The following is a 15923-nucleotide window of genomic DNA, read 5'->3' as shown; positions in this document are numbered from 1 at the left end:
TTTGTTCTAAGATATCTGACATTCCAAAATATGATTTATTTTGTAGATACCTATGTTAAGTTAACACTGTTGAACTCGATGGGGCAAGAGATGTCCAAATGCAAAACTTCAATCCGCCGAGGGCAGCCAAATCCAGTATATAAAGAAACCTTCGTTTTCCAAGTGGCACTGTTTCAGCTTTCAGATGTGACGCTCATACTGTCTGTATATAATAAGCGCAGCATGAAACGAAAAGAGATGATAGGGTGGATTTCCTTAGGTCTCAACAGCTCAGGAGAAGATGAACTCAATCACTGGACTGAAATGAAAGAATCTAAAGGACAGCAAGTATGTAGATGGCATACTTTACTAGAATCCTAATGGACAGTACAAAGTGCAGTCATGGTTTTAAGGGAGTTTGGTCTCTCAAGAAGATGATCATCCCCAGTCACAATCAACAGATTTGTTGTGGAAGTAAAAAACGAAAATTGAGGTCAACATTCCATCGTAAAGAACGCACAACATGCAAAATGGCAGGATTTAATATTTAATCTTCACTTAGTGTCAGACACTTCCTTAGTGTCAGAGAAGCCTTGCTGTACACAGATATGTTAGCGGTCTCTCCCCCATCTACCTGATGCTGTATTTGTTTGGGTTTGTTTTGTGGTTTTCAATTTAGAAACATTTTATGTAAGGTTCTCCAAATTAATGTAAGCTCCTCCTTGTGTACTTTTTGTATTGCTCTAATACTGTAGCTTCTGACCTGCCTGCATTCAGATTAAAGGTCAATAATTTGCACTTTGAGAAAAAGTTAATGATCTGTAGAGCAAAAGAAAAAAAAAAACCACCGGTGGAGAACACTTATTAATATAGCTAATATGTATATACTGTTGTTTTACACTGAGTTTCTTTCCAGGAGCCTAGTACAAGTAAGTTTTCATTTTTTGATATGCAGTTGGTTTGAAAAATACTAGCATTTGGGCATCGGGTGAACCTTGACATCAAACTAATGTTTCTTCAATCTGTGACAGGAACGAGCTCTATATATGGCATAAATTGGGTTTTTCCCTCTTGCCTGTACTTCTGCCTAATCCAAAGAGACCAGATCATTAGTTTGGTCCCTTCCAAATCTCCTTAGACAGGTTGTACTGTAGAACTATGTAACTTTCTGTTGAAAGCACTTCCTGTATTCATGTATTCCAATGTAGGAAGCTCATAGAGCACGACTTTACTAAAATATATTTTCATTAAACAAATTGATACGAATTTCTTTAAAACATCAGCAGTTGGAAGTTAGGTTGAAAAACTGTGAACGAAGTGGAAGCAGTTGAACTACTCTGAATGAATGTGAAATACTGTGGCTTTGGTTGAAAAAGGTATCTTGAAAAAGGTCTCTTCTGAGCTGTTTTAGGGATTACCATATGCTGTTGTTTGGAAGTAGAGAGCAGACCAGGAGTTTTTACCTTTCTTCTTGCAGAAGAGAACATCAGTAAGTTATTTTTCTAGTGATTTGCCAGCAATTGAATGAATGTTCACACCCAAAATAGAACTTTGCTTTGCTTACATTCAAGTTGGGAAACACAGCTTTCTAACGACACAATTGAGAAGCCACAGTATCACAAGAAAGCTTGCCATCAGATAAACATTCATGGCTTCCACCGAAATTAAGGAAATATCTGTGCTTCTGAGATTCCTATTTGTCCCAAATACTTTAACTGGAATCGCGCTAGTTTACTGACTGCTGAATCTAATTCATATTACTGAAATTGTGGATTATTAAGTAAACATATTTTTGAAAAGCTTCCCAATTCAAATATTCTTTTTGCCTCTAATTATAAGTTTCATTTACTTTTAATTGTTGCTGTATGGAAGCAAGCAGTTTTTTTCTTACAAATGATTGTGATGTCTTACTAATGTAGGACTTCACTGACTGTTGTATCACTTGGTGGGTAGAATAGTGACGTTTTGGGTTTTGTTGAGAGAATTAGTGGTAGTCTAGAGTGTTCTCATTAGGACAAATGTTTTTCTCTTGAATTTATTTATAATACCTGTGAACAATCCTGGCTTTAGGGTATACAGACAGTCAAGTACAGTGAGATTGGAGACAGTGAGTATGCTGTAATAAAGATATTTCACATGGTTCTCAAATTCTCACACTATTTAACAATATCATTAAGTCCTTTTTAAATGATATTGTAATTCCACTTCTTGGTTTATTTGGTGTCATTTGAGAAGTTTATTTGCAGAGCCAGGCTTTCAGTTTTTATTGATTTAAAGATTTAAAATGTTATTACAGGCCTTTTTTTTTTTTCTGGTATTGCGCTGCTGCTTCCCTTACAGAAGCTTTATTTACTAAATACAAATTATACAAAAACTTTCTTTAAACAGGAATGGTCTTGCAGTAATACAATACAGGTTGTCTCTTTCAGTCCTTTTTGTTGTGAAATGTAATGTTGAGTGTAGAATTTAATAAAAAATCAACATTAATTTTATATGCATAAGGAAAATGCCCAGATTTTCCCAATCCTTTCAGCTTTCCATATAATAGAAACACTGACTTAGAAGCTGTTCAAAAGCAATTTTTCAATGGATGTGGAAGTGTTTTTACTCATTCTGTTTGTGGATATTTGGATGCTCTTTCCTAAAGCTGAAAGTTTTCTCTTGATGGTTGTCTCTTTGTACAGGTTTTGCTTTATAAAATAAGGTACAGTATTTAACAGCAAGAACCGAGCAAATTCATTCCAGTGGAGAATATACTTAACATCACCATCGAACAGATGAAGAAGTCAGTTTGGAAGGTGCAGCAAATAACCTCTTACAGAACCAAACTAAACTAAATTGTGTCATGACTTGGGTTTCTGTTTGTAGGTTCCATTGTTTCAGCTTTACATCAAATCATTCAGATTTCTAAGACACTGAAATCTTAATTTGGACGCAGCAGAGTTTTGTAGTAGTCTGTGTTGGGCACATTTGGGAAGAGGAATCTCTTTCTAGATCATGTGACTTTTCCCAAGACGTGCAGGTCCAGCCTGTGCTTCACAGAAGCAGGTTTGGCTTACTTGGTTTTGTACTGTAAAAAGGGTGGGAACTGAATGTATAAAGAATGGAAATGAATGTGTAATTTTGAGGCAGCAGAATATGGATTTGCCATGCAAAACCAGTTACACCAATAATTGGATTCACCCTGGGATTTTTATGAAATAGTTGTAGTATCAATAGCTGTCATGTTGTTTTTTCTTCCTAGATCCCATTCTTAGGATTTGTTTGTAATTTTGTTTTTTCTTATTGCTTTATGCAAACCTTTACTTTTGTATTTGAAATCTGCCTTTAGATACTGGGGTTTTTTAAACCCTGCATAAGGGCTTATACATACAGTGTGGTTTTGTGCATTCAGTTAGGTCTTAAGCATGGAACAGAATTTCTAAAGAACAAAGTACTGGAAACAAATTAGAGGCATTTGTATTTTCCTCAGAGTTGTCTGTGGGTTTTTTTATAGCTTTTTGTGTTTACCTTTGTTCAAAAGTACAGTAAGTACTTGGAAGAGTTTATCAAATTACTTTTTTGTGTGCCAATATACTATGTAGAGATTACAGTTCTTGAACTGAATCTGTTTCCTGTCAGTGTAGCCTTAAATAATTATAGAACAGTGATGTTCTTACAGATTCTATTCTTGAAAATATTGCATCCTTTCTGCATATGATCTGTTTGTTTTAATATTTAGAACATTCCACATAGGTCTTCTTGAAGTATTATAAATACAAAAAAGTTGGTTAGTTCCTTTCTGTGGCAAGGGCAAGATGGTGAAGGGCAGTACAGACAAGCATGAAATCACTGCGCATAAGGATGAGAGGTGGTACAGCACCTGCAGGACATCGCTGCCTCCCACATGCATGGAGGCAAGGAGTCAACACAGCCATGCTTCTGTTCCCCATTCAGCCAGGTGGCACAAGGAAGGAGGATAATACTGGTAAGATGCAAAGCTTGGTCCCCGTGGTGCTGCCTCATGCTCAGGACTTAAGACATACATGTCATAACCACACTGCGAGGTCTGGCTGCAAAGGCAGAAGTTAGGCAAGACGTAAGATCTGCTCCTGGAGAAATATGACGTAATTTCTAAATCTGATTGAGATCCTCTAACCTCATTAGTAATTAGATTTCGAAATACGGTGAGCCCTTGGGATGAATATATATGGTCTTACGGGAGCTGAACATTGTTTATCAATTAAGAGAATACTTGAGCTGAAAACAGATTTTATGGCATTTACTGTAGGAGATATTTTCACCTGTAAATTTTTGCAACCATTCCTGAAGGCACATGCAGTGCTAGCATCAGTACCTTCCCATTTTTCATACCTTTGGAGCAATTTTTTTTGTTGTCTAATATTTGTGTTTGTGTTACTGATTTATTCTCTCTTCTCTCTAACTTGCTCCTGCAAACTCCCCAGCACCCTGAGAAGCTGTCTGTGGCAGTCTCTGGACCTTAGAAGTCACGGGCACTCTGCACCTGTTACAGTAAGGTACTGGTGCAAAATTTCTGGGACCTGTCCAACTCCCTAAGAGTTCTGAAATGCAAACCATAAGTTTTAATGTGGTGCAGCAGAAGAAGAAAACTTTTTTCTTTGAAGGAGACTTTTTCATGTAGGAATTGAACACAGATCGCTATTACACATACAAGTTCTAACAAAAAGTCTGCGGTAAAATCAAAGAAAGAGGTTTGAGGGGAAGCCTTTTGGCCTGAGCTGTTCCAACTTGAAACTTAACAGCAGAATGCCATTTCATTTAACTGAGAGTTGTATTGAGCCCTTTACTTACTCATCACACTTTTCTGGAGGGAAAAAAAGCTGTCCTGTTTAAAGCAGACTTTAAAATTATGGCTTGTCACTTGTAGGGCAGACTGACTTCCTCCTGAAGCTGAATTCTCAGTAACAGCTAAACATCCACTTCATTCTCCCACTGATGTGCATGTCTGCTTGCCATTAACATTAATGAGAGGAGCCCATGGGCATCGACAGGAGAGTAGGCCTGATCCTGAAAGTATGAAGTGCAATAGGATCAGTAGGTTGGAGCAGTGGTACAGCATGGCACCCGAAACACAATCAAATGTGATTCCAATTATGAATGGAGGTAAAAAGCCAAATATCTGGATATTGTCACAAACTTGTTATTTAATCATCTCTTATTTCCATTTCTTCTTTTCCTCAGCTTCTGAAATATTTTTAAAACTTAATATTAAAAATGTTAAAGCAATCCCCAAACATCTTGATCATTTTAACTGGAACATTCAGCAAAGTTTATTGTTAGAATGAGCCATCAAGAATGTTCTGTATTTTTGGTCTGTTTAACTCAACTGCCAGATTTGTAGTGCATCACAGCTGGATTTCAGACTACTTTGTTCTGATGGTAGTTTTTGAGGGGAAAGTCACAGGAGCGTTTGCTTGTCAGTGAATCAACGCCTGATGAAGAGATGTCATCTGAGAGTGAGAGCATTAAAACAAGAGACGGCTTCATGCAGTAGCAGCGACAGTGACTCAGATTCCACTCTTGGAGCCTTGCGGCCCTCAGAGGGCCCTACTCAGAGAAACACTGACATCTGAATTGTGGGAGTTTATACGTTCAAAGCAGCACCGGTCTGTGTGGGCATTCTGTGGCTTCTAACCTAGTGTATTTTACAGATGTAAGCAGGGCAGATGGTGTTTATTTGCCGAGTGCGAGTAGGGCGAGTACCAACTGCCCCACAGTGACACAGATTAGTTTAGCCTTAAGAACTTATCACTGCCCCTCCTTAAGTTCAAACAGGATTTCTTCCTTTCTGCAGACTATGCAGAAATCTTCCGCGTCCAACGTATCTGCTTATATTATGCCTACCTGAATACGGCACAATTATGTTAATGCTAGCAAGCTTAATTAATTCAAATGTAACATGATGTGACTGAATTAATAAATTGGTCTGATACACACTGGATCAGGTTTTGCTGTGCAGGCTTATGCTGGTATAATATAGAAAACACATCCTTTTGCAGAGGAATGTGCCAGGAGTCAGGAAATTGGGTAGTATTGCTCCTGTAGGAATGAAGACCAGGAAACAGCTATGCCCAGAAAATAGGCAGGGCTAGCCTAATAGCAAGAAGAATTCACTCACTTCCTTGGAAGCATCTACTGGTTGAGCTGGCATAAAGCCTCCAAAAGCTGCCTGTCTCTGAGGACCCTACTCAGGAGAGCAGAAGCAGTAATACCATACCACTGAAGGAATACCTCATGGACATTCAGAGATGTAGTTGATGTCATCCTTTTTCTCTTATATCTGAGGACAAGAGTTTTGCCCATTCTATCAAGTTAATTTTTTTCCTGTGTTTTGCAAATCCTGTGGATGTTCACTGCATGCCAAGGGTCTAAAGTGGATTGCTTCATAACTTTTGGTTCATTTCCAAAGCATGAGTTTGAATGAATTTACAGAATTAACCAGAAGCATTGTAGCTTTGAGATGTAATCTCTAGGCCATAGTGCAAGCAAGGGGCAGGGCTTTGAACAAGTTTTGATAGTAAATTTTGCAAATGGCTTATTATGACATTTTAAGAAAATTTCTAAGCAGTTGAATGTATTAAGGAATATTTACAAAAAAGGATATAGAGCAATGATCTTTTTTTTACTCTACAGCTAGTTTGCTGTCGTTTCCAGCAAACCACAAGGTTGATTAGTGCTCAGTACTGTTTCATTTACGGTAACTGTTTTTAATGTGATTTTCATGACAAAGCGTAACTAGTGAAACCTTTTATTCAATTTTTCCCTTTCTTTGCTTTTTTTAAGGAGAGATTTCTCCTTCTATAGTATATATACTTTCTTACAGAGCTTTCTTACCTATTTTTATATAAGATTATTTAACAATGTAAAATTAAATGCTCTATGAGCAAGCTATATCACTGTTACACAATCTAAAGTGCTAATACAATGACTAAGGGCCTGAACCTACTGCCTTTTACCCAGGTCCTGGTTTAACCACACATCTTTCATGTTGTGTAGTACCTTTCCCTATAAGCAATTCCATCTATTTCTCCAGGATGACTCAGAGATAGGCACTATTAACATGAATATAACAGTGGTAAAACTGAGCCTCCTCTCCATCCTTAGCAGGACATCCGTCATGAGTAAAGGCTGCTAGCTCTGTCCCAAAAGTATAGTTATAGATTATAGTTCCCTTGATCTTCAGTAATTCTGAACTTATTTTCTGGTGACTATAAGCTAATAACTGATCTTAGTGAATACAACTATTGAATTGTGCTGTTATCAGCAAGATTATTAAAATGTGTTTCACATTTTAATTCATTCTTTCATTGGGATATAAGAAACTGGATTTGTGAAGCATTATAGTGCATAGAGATAGCACACATTCACCACATTTTTTAAAAGTATGAAATACACAGTATGTAGCATTTTCTTGCATACTTTTATACTGCCTGTATGCCACCGATGCAGTCGGTGCCTTCTTTCTTTTGTATAAAACTAACATAGAGAAACTAAAGTTATGGTGTGTAAGCAATGTCACTGCAACTGGAGAGATGTCTTAACCTGATTATTCCTAGTACAGGAGGTTTCAAATGGCAGTTCACTTTAACACAATGCATTTCTTTGAATTTGAAGTTTTCCCCTTTCCTTCCTCGCCCCCTTTCCAAGAAACCTCCTCATACGACTGTTTATTCTTAATTGATTCCTGTGTTTGATGTAAGTCACATGGTCTTAACCAAAGAACCAAGTCTGTTTCTAATTCTTTGGACAAATAATGTTTGGACTTGCTATTACTTAAAGACAGAAATGATGTGCTGGATCTCTTTGAATAAATACAAAATAGGCTTCTGTAAATGTGACTCACAGCCGAGAACTCAAGATACCTCTTTTCTGACTGATTGTGCATTGTTGTTATCAGTAGCAAAGTGTTTGAGTTGTATTTCTTTGTGCATTTTAATCAAAATCCCATCACAAGCAAAAATATGGCAGTGTTGTCCAGTTAGCTTGTTTTACCCATTTTATACCTATATCTGAAGTGTGCAACTTTGGGAACAGATTTGGCTTTTCTGTGTCTGAAGTTCTGATATTATATAATAACTGTCTAGTGTATGCTGGTCTTACAGAAACCGACTCATGCTGCATTGTATGTACATCTCCTACCAGTATCCCTTCATTGTGTAATTTATGTAATATAACACAGTTTTCAACTACTGTTCCAACTTGAAATTCCTTAAATTTCGGTGCATGTATAGCCTTAAACATTTAAGACACCAAGCACAGTTTTAATGGGAATAGGTTATATTTGCAAGTCCTGTTTGGCGCAGAACTCAGAGAATTATTTTTATATATCAATCAAAGATTGTAGAAAATGGCTATATTGCAGTCATGTTATCAACCATGCTTCTAATTATATGCATTTTAAAAAAAGCATTTTTACTAAAGTTTTTAGAGGTGAAATATCAGTGCTCGTTTCCTTTCTTGAATTTGCTTATTTTGTTTTCATACTTTCATTTCTGTACAGAACCTTGGAGCCCCTAACTCATGTCCGTGACTGAATTTACCCCTATTTTCAGAATTCCTTGAGCTGCTTTTCTTTTCTCTACGTTTTTAAGTTGAATAAGCAGTAATTAAAATTCTCTAAATTTTTTTTTTTACATTTTGACAGTAACATAATTAGAGCAAATGACTGTTTGCAACTGTTTATGCAGCTTATTAAAGTCTTAGGACTTTGAAACTGTCATTATAATCCAGATGAAGACATATGTTTCATGGCATTTCAGTCCACAGCAGGTGAAGACGGGAGTTCTGGCGATGAATGTGCAGATCTGCATATTGGGTGTCAGATTGTAAATCCCCAGAGGGGTTTATAATTAAGTGTCACATTGTATCTACAGTATCTCCAGTTGTGTGTTGTCAGATACTTATTTTGTTTTCTTTATTATTACCTAGCAAAAACCTACTTTTATCATTTTGTGCTACTGTATATTAATCTTGAGGGTTTCCAGTATGCAAGGTTAGTTTAATGTTGTCAGTTCTCTTTTTGTAAAAAAAGCTGGACTTCCAACATACGCATCCCATTACACACCCCCTGATTTTGGGGAGAGGTAGAATGCCACCAGCTGTTTTTAGTTATATTTACCTGTACAGCACAGGTAACTATAATCCCATGTTAGTTTGCTTAAAACATGCTATAGTATGTTTTCAAATCATGGATCTGTCACAACATTAAAATCGTCATTTTGCATATCTGAAGCTTTGCAGCTGTGGATTTGTATTTTGTTTGCTCTATTTGTATTGATTACTCTGTGAAGTGTATTTTTGTCAGTTTGAGGACTGGAATGGGTATCCTTTGGTTATTTCAAAGTATTTTCTGTACATGGGATCAGCTTTTTGCATGTGAACTTAATTGCTGGAAAGTACTCGGAAAAAAAAAGGAAAAATCACTTTTAAAACTGGTTGTCACTTTACTTTGGAATTCAATAGATCGTAAACAAATGTAATAGACTTCACTGTTTAGAAGATAGTAACACTTGGTCAACCATTTGAACTGCTGTCTGTGTTAAAAAGAAAAACTTTTTTATCTTGGCAAGCTAACTAATCCTAGCCCTTGCACACTTTTTGGCTCCGTTTTGAAATTTCCTAAGTTTCCCCAGTTCTCTTTCTGTTCCTCACAGTCTTTGTTGATGTCATGAATCTTCTACTTAGAGAATTTTAAATTAACCAGTGTGATAATGTTCTGACAAATATGATGTGTATACAGGCAAATAAAGACACACTCAGGTGATCATTCTGATTGACTTTATACAGTTTTCTTCTGGGGTCATCTGTGATTCCCTCTGCTTCTTTGTCGCACATATATTTCTCAGAAGAGGTCTCATCTAACGTATTTATGCTTCACTTCCACTTTCTAAGGAATAAGTAGGCTGAATAATTGAGGTTTGATTTAAACATGAAAGAACACTTTCTGTAAGTAACAGTTATAATTTTTACTATGACCCAGCTTAGATCTTCTATATTATACTCTAATGATTTTTGTGCTACATATTAGAAAAAAGCTTTTTGGGCTCTCAGGGCAGCTCTGCTTTAAGATGTACATTTTAATACATATTAGCATACATGAAAAAAAGAATTGTTACAACAATTAAGGGATTTTTTCCCTATCCTAAAGGTAGGAAGACTTAGTATAAAAAACTTGTCTCATTTCTTCCCATTTCTGCAGATGAAAGGAGCATAGCCCAGTGACTTTCACCAGATGAAAGTGGAGAGAGGGGTACATTTCTTTGCTATACAATCCTGATCATCTGGACCCATCCTCATCATCTGTGCAAATCCTAGGACTTCTACAAATAAGATAACGTGGTACTTGCTACTGTTAAGGATGGCATTTTCAAAAGGCTATACACTTAAAAATAACTTGTCGTTCCATATAGAGACTGATATATATTTGGTACTTGAGAAATTTCGAGAGGAGCACTTAAGTTGTGTCCACCAAATTCTTTAGAAGATGTCGCAAGAAATTTCATACCGTTTTGTCTATCAGAAAAAAAAACCAAAAAAACAAACCACAAATGTTTTTCTCCAGATTACATGAGATCTATTAAAAAGTGATAATATGAACTATTAGATATTTGTTTAAAAATTGAGGATTTATGAAGCTGTGAAAACATGGCAGAATAAGTGAAATAGGTACATTATCTGTAGGGCGATAGTTGTTCACCACGTATGAACAGCCATTTTCTACTCAGACCACAGAAAAGAGTTAATATACATGGGAATCAAATTCAGGTTTCAACTGCATGTGTGGCACCTTTCAGTCACCCATGTTTCATGCATGTAGCTGAGCAGTGTTACATGTAATGCTCATAGTTGTTAAATAGTTTGTTGTGCAACAGTAATTGCTTCAGACAGGTAGAGCCCAGTTACATCACTTCTATGCAGATACATCTTTACCTGTCAAAGGTTTTCTCTGAATAGTTGTCTTCATGTGGCAAATTCCACATTAGGTAGTATTTAAAATCAATTTGAAGTCACTAGTTAATTGTTTCCAAAAACTCCTCTGGGTAAGGGCTATTTAGCATTTTTCCTGCTGAAATTTGTAGCATGCATTTTCTTCCTCTAATATTTTTGTTTTTACAGTCCAGCAGAGCAGTTCTAATTTAGTGTTTGATTCATATTAGACATTTCATTTTACTCGTAAATTACTCTATTTCCCCCAAATTAATGAGACCATTACTAAGGCATTTTGCTACCTGCTAATCATTTTGAGTAGCTATATTTCAGCATAGGGATTCAAAAAAAGAAATTTGCTCTCGTATCACCATTAAGAATAGTAAGGACAGAAGGAAGCAAAAAATGCAGAAATGAAATAAAGTCTTATCAAGTGAGATCATGCAACAAATCAGCTGCGCTTTAGATAAATGATTTATTATTAAATTCAAAACCTAATAGGTTTGTGTGTTCTAAGTGTAGTTTACACTGATTTGTTTTCTACTTAATTAGAAGCCTTACATTTCATCTTATTAATAATGAAAATCCTCTTGTCAAATTGTAAGAGCATGTTGAACTAATATGTATATTTTAGAGGTAGAATAAAATCTCTCTTCATAGCCTTTTGTATTATTTCATTGCATTATGCAAAAATGACTTTCTGCTTTTAATTTTGCTAGTGGAAAATAAGAAAACTTCAAATCATCTTTCATTCTTGGTTGAGAAAGTCCTGGTTTCAAGAACTGCGATGAAGGTAGTTCCATTTCTTCTTCATGGTAGTTCCATGTTTACAATTAAAGGTTAACTGTAAAGAGAAATTCAGAATATCAGGCCAACCCAGCTTTATAAATGTAATGAATAAAAGTATATAAAAGATAATGGTCAGTAATCAAAGCTTAAGTTACATCCTGTCATATCAGTTCTTGTTGCAGTAGTTCAACAGTTCAGAAAGGGAGCAGGCTTAAACACACCAAAGTAGAGCAGGTTTGTACCCCACTTGTTTATTAGTGTTAAGTACACATTTTCCATGACATCACAGCATTTTCATCTGCCTATGCAGAGAGCTAAAGTACCAATAGACTGAAATGTCAGTCACACAAACCTTTGCTAATTAATGCCTTCACCAGAAAATGTCTGGCACTCTTAGGAAACCAGGGAGATACAGAACGTAGAGATCATTCGTATTTATATATTAAAAAAAAAAAAAAAAAGGCAGGAAAAAGAAAAAGCTATCTAATCAGCTATTTTTAAAAGCTCCAAATCAATCAGCTAGGCTAAAGGTCATGAAAACATAGCTAGATCTAAGTAAGACTCAGTGGTAAATCATCGCACAAGCTTGTTGCAGTTTCCTGAGACAGTATAAAACACTCTGGAGCACACGGGCCAGGCCAATAGGCTAAGTAATAGCATTAACCATTCAGCCTTCACCATCTGTTATGCATACAGCCAAGCCGACAGTTGGGACGAAGCCGTTCTGTATGTTTCGTTATTTCCAAGCACATGGAAAGTTCTTAACTGAACTTCTCCACAGAAGGCTTGCCAGCGAATACAAACTACTGTCATTGACGGCACCGGTGTATAGTGTACAGTAGTAGCATTGATTGGGAGATGGCAATCGGGCTGTTTCCAGACTCTTGAGCATACCTGTTAATAAAGCAAGGCAAGGGTGTGGTGGTATTTATTGGTCTAAGCATGGGACTGGGAATCAGGAATACCCTCTAATTCCATGTTTGATGCAGGCTGGCTTTGTAGCCTTAACTGATTTACTTGGCCCGTATTGGCAAAATACCCATTTTCTTCCCTGTCATTGGTATATCCAGGCAGTAAATGACATGTCATACTATTAAATTAATCAGTAAAACTGATGCACATCTTTCCTTCTGTTGAAAGGCAGTATGAAATATTCTCTCTAAAGCATTACTGTGTAGGAATTGCTGCATGTGGTATTATATTCAGACGAATGCTTTTCTGCTTATGCTTAAACATGCCAAATATGTATGTATGCTGAATACCTTAGTTAGGCAGTCTTCTTGTGATTCTTGCTATCAACATGAGTCACTGAAGGATCAGGATAAAGCCTAAGAAGATTTTTTAAAAGTTTTCAGTGGGATCAGTTCCCCAGCGTGACTGAATTAGAGCCTAAATGAGTGCCACTGCCAGCGCAAGGAGGGGAGTGGAAGCGCACAGCTGGAGCTCTGCTGTCCTTTCCCTGGCAATCCACATTTAGCTCAGCTAAATCTGATGCTGAAACCACTACCTGAGAAAATTGTTATGAATATGGGGGCATTTTACATTGCTGACTCTTGCCTGTGAGGAATCTATCCAACCACTTCTCATCTTATTTTGAAAAAATCTTGTAAAAATTGTAGCAAGTGAAATCCATAGGGGCAGGCAGTAACGAATCTAAATGCTTTCGAAACACCATAGAGAGTCATTTTGATGGGACAGAAATTGCTGCTTGATTCTGGTATAATGCATCCTTTCAAAAAAATCAATTAGAATACGTATAGCAATGTCATCATTTAAAATTCTGTACATTTAATACAGTTGATGTTCTTTTGGGAGTTCTCCTAAACCACCACCACCACCAATCCCTCTTTTTTTTTTTTTTCCCCTCCTTCCACCCCTACAACCCTTGTCGCACAGCAGGACCTATGGGACCTCAAGGACATAGGTTGCCCTTGTTATCTGACACAAGAGCTGCTGTAGAAGGATTGTCACTGTTGGTGCTTGGACCCCAGGGAGCCCTTTGAGAGGAAGGGTGCTGGTGCGTGACTGATGTGGGAGCACCAGCACCACTAGGAAGCTGAGAGTGAGAATTTCTGAAGGTAAAAGCAGGTGTTTCCAGACAATCTGTAAAGATCCAAGGATGCTGGTACCCAAGCCGCTGCACATCTCGCATGCAGATTTGCTCCTCCACTTCCTTCTTGGCTTTTCCATGGAACAGGGTGATCCACCCTTAGGCAAACATTTCACTGCCAGAAATATTTCAAGGAATTGTTCTTCTCTGAGTGCATATCCCACCCTCTCTAATTAGGCATAATATTTCACTGAAAGCTTTCTCAAAAGGTAGACATGCGGCGTAAGCTCTATTACGTCAACAGCCTGAAATACAGAATACAATTAAGCTGTTCATTGTCATTCTGGGCAATCCAAATTAAGCATCCCCAGTACATGCTGCAATCAAAAGAACAAAAGCTATAAAATGATTCAATGAATTTATAGTCCGTGTAACCACTGGATGACAAACATTTCTGCCTTGTACAAAAAGTAGAAATGTTGTCGTTTATGTGAGGGGTGGATCTGAAAAAACACGAACACATCGTGGTGGCCTGCAGTTAGATCTTCAGCCTTTGCTTGTATCCACTAACTCTATTTGTCAGTGGATTTCTCAGTGAGTCATTGCACAGGATCTTACCTGGTTTCTTTTCTGGATACAATGTGGAGCTATGCGTTTCACTTTAATATTTCCTCTTGTAAGTGGATATTGAAACATTTAACAAATACTAATTGCAGTATATAGTCCTGTGTCAAGGAGTGATGTTCTTAACCTACCCCTGAAATAAGCCAGTTTGAAGATGATGCCTAGAAAGCTCTTGGCAGTTCAAGCCACCACTGCTCGCCAGTTAAAGGGAGGAGTCAAATACATCGATCCTAATTTAATGGGAGAATTTTCAGGTAGACAGTAATTGAGTTGGAATTTGGCCAAAGCCTGGAGGTTAAAGAACCTACTCTCATGAAATGTATTAGAGGATCTTTAATGAATGCAAAGAATTGAGATCACTGTTTCACCTCTTCTGCAAGGGATAGCAGAAAATGCTTGTTTCCCTCCAGAAATACTATGCTGCCTGTAATCAGGCTGGGGCATTGAAAAAATATGCCACCTTCTGAAACACCAGAACCAACCGTTTTCTCATCAACAGAGATTTCAATGTGTTGACCTGTAGGAGGAGTAGCTGGCTCATGTATTTTAGTAATAACCTTCACATCAATACTGAGAAGTAGCCACTAAGCAAGTAAAGAAATCCTTAACTAAACTGAATCGACTTACATTGAATTCAACTAAGCTGGGTTTTTTCCCCTTTTTTTTGTGACAAAAATCCTGCTGATTTGCAGAACAATTTCAAACAAGTTTATTAAGCTCTTCAGATAGACTGGACAAGAGGAAGGTCTCCCAACTTGCTGCTTTCCATAGATAGGTTTTCCCATATCCATCAGTTCTTTTGGATTTCTTATACTTATTTATTTCTAAATATAGCTAATGGTTGGAAAAAGAAGCATGCCTGGCAGAGTCCTTGGTAGCATAAAAATGAAGGAAAACTGATGCTTTATAGATACTAGAATTGTTTGCATTTGAAGCTCTCTGGGTGAAAGGAAGCATCAGCCTCCTGAAGCCCAAAATGTTAAGTTACTGTATACACAGAGAGGATTACATTTTGTTATTTTAAACCACCTTTAGTGCGTGATACTTTATTAGCTGAAATAGAAATCCCTTTAAAAGAAATAGCCTCTAAAATGCATAGGAAGATATTTACTTCAGAGATTAAAAAAAATATATGTCAAACCTTATATAAGTGCTTAAATCCTTCAATACGGAATTTGAAATGTGTATGCGTTATACTGCCTTCCACCAGGACGGCCCCAGACCAGCAGTGATAGGTAACTAGCTTGGTTGCTTTCATTGATGAGAATGAGTAAGGAGCAAATCCATTCATTTAGGTTTTGTAACGCTATTTGTTAAAGCTAAATTCTTGCTAAACTAGCAGAGCTAATGGTTTGCTTGTCTGTTCTTTAACTATGCGTTTACTTTGGGGTTTAACCTCATAGTGGGTGTGTAGTTCCTAGCACACAGACACAGAAGGACCTGACATACCAAGTATCATTACATACTCAGGAATTATTAAAAGTCTTAACATTTACACCTGTGTGTGGAGTTGCTAAAGTGGTACCAAGTGAAT

At 37.1% G+C, this 15923-nt stretch overlaps 1 protein-coding gene across 8 annotated transcripts in view; it reads left to right on the top strand.

The window, feature by feature from the left end:
* The window catches only part of SYT14 (synaptotagmin 14), a 93720-nt gene extending 83954 nt beyond the window's left edge, over positions 1-9766 (top strand). For all 8 annotated transcript variants that reach the window (XM_075042758.1, XM_075042755.1, XM_075042762.1 and 5 more), the window contains one exon: positions 47-9766. In XM_075042758.1, the coding sequence (XP_074898859.1) occupies positions 47-360 (314 nt within the window). In that variant the 3' untranslated portion in view covers positions 361-9766. The remainder of the gene's footprint in view (positions 1-46) is intronic.
* The last annotated feature ends 6157 nt before the right edge of the window (positions 9767-15923 follow it).

The sequence above is a fragment of the Buteo buteo genome, chromosome 12 (assembly GCF_964188355.1).
Source record: "Buteo buteo chromosome 12, bButBut1.hap1.1, whole genome shotgun sequence".
Classification (NCBI taxonomy): domain Eukaryota; kingdom Metazoa; phylum Chordata; class Aves; order Accipitriformes; family Accipitridae; genus Buteo; species Buteo buteo.
Note: the sequence above shows the minus strand (reverse complement) of the source record. Positions and strands in the feature narration are given on the sequence as shown.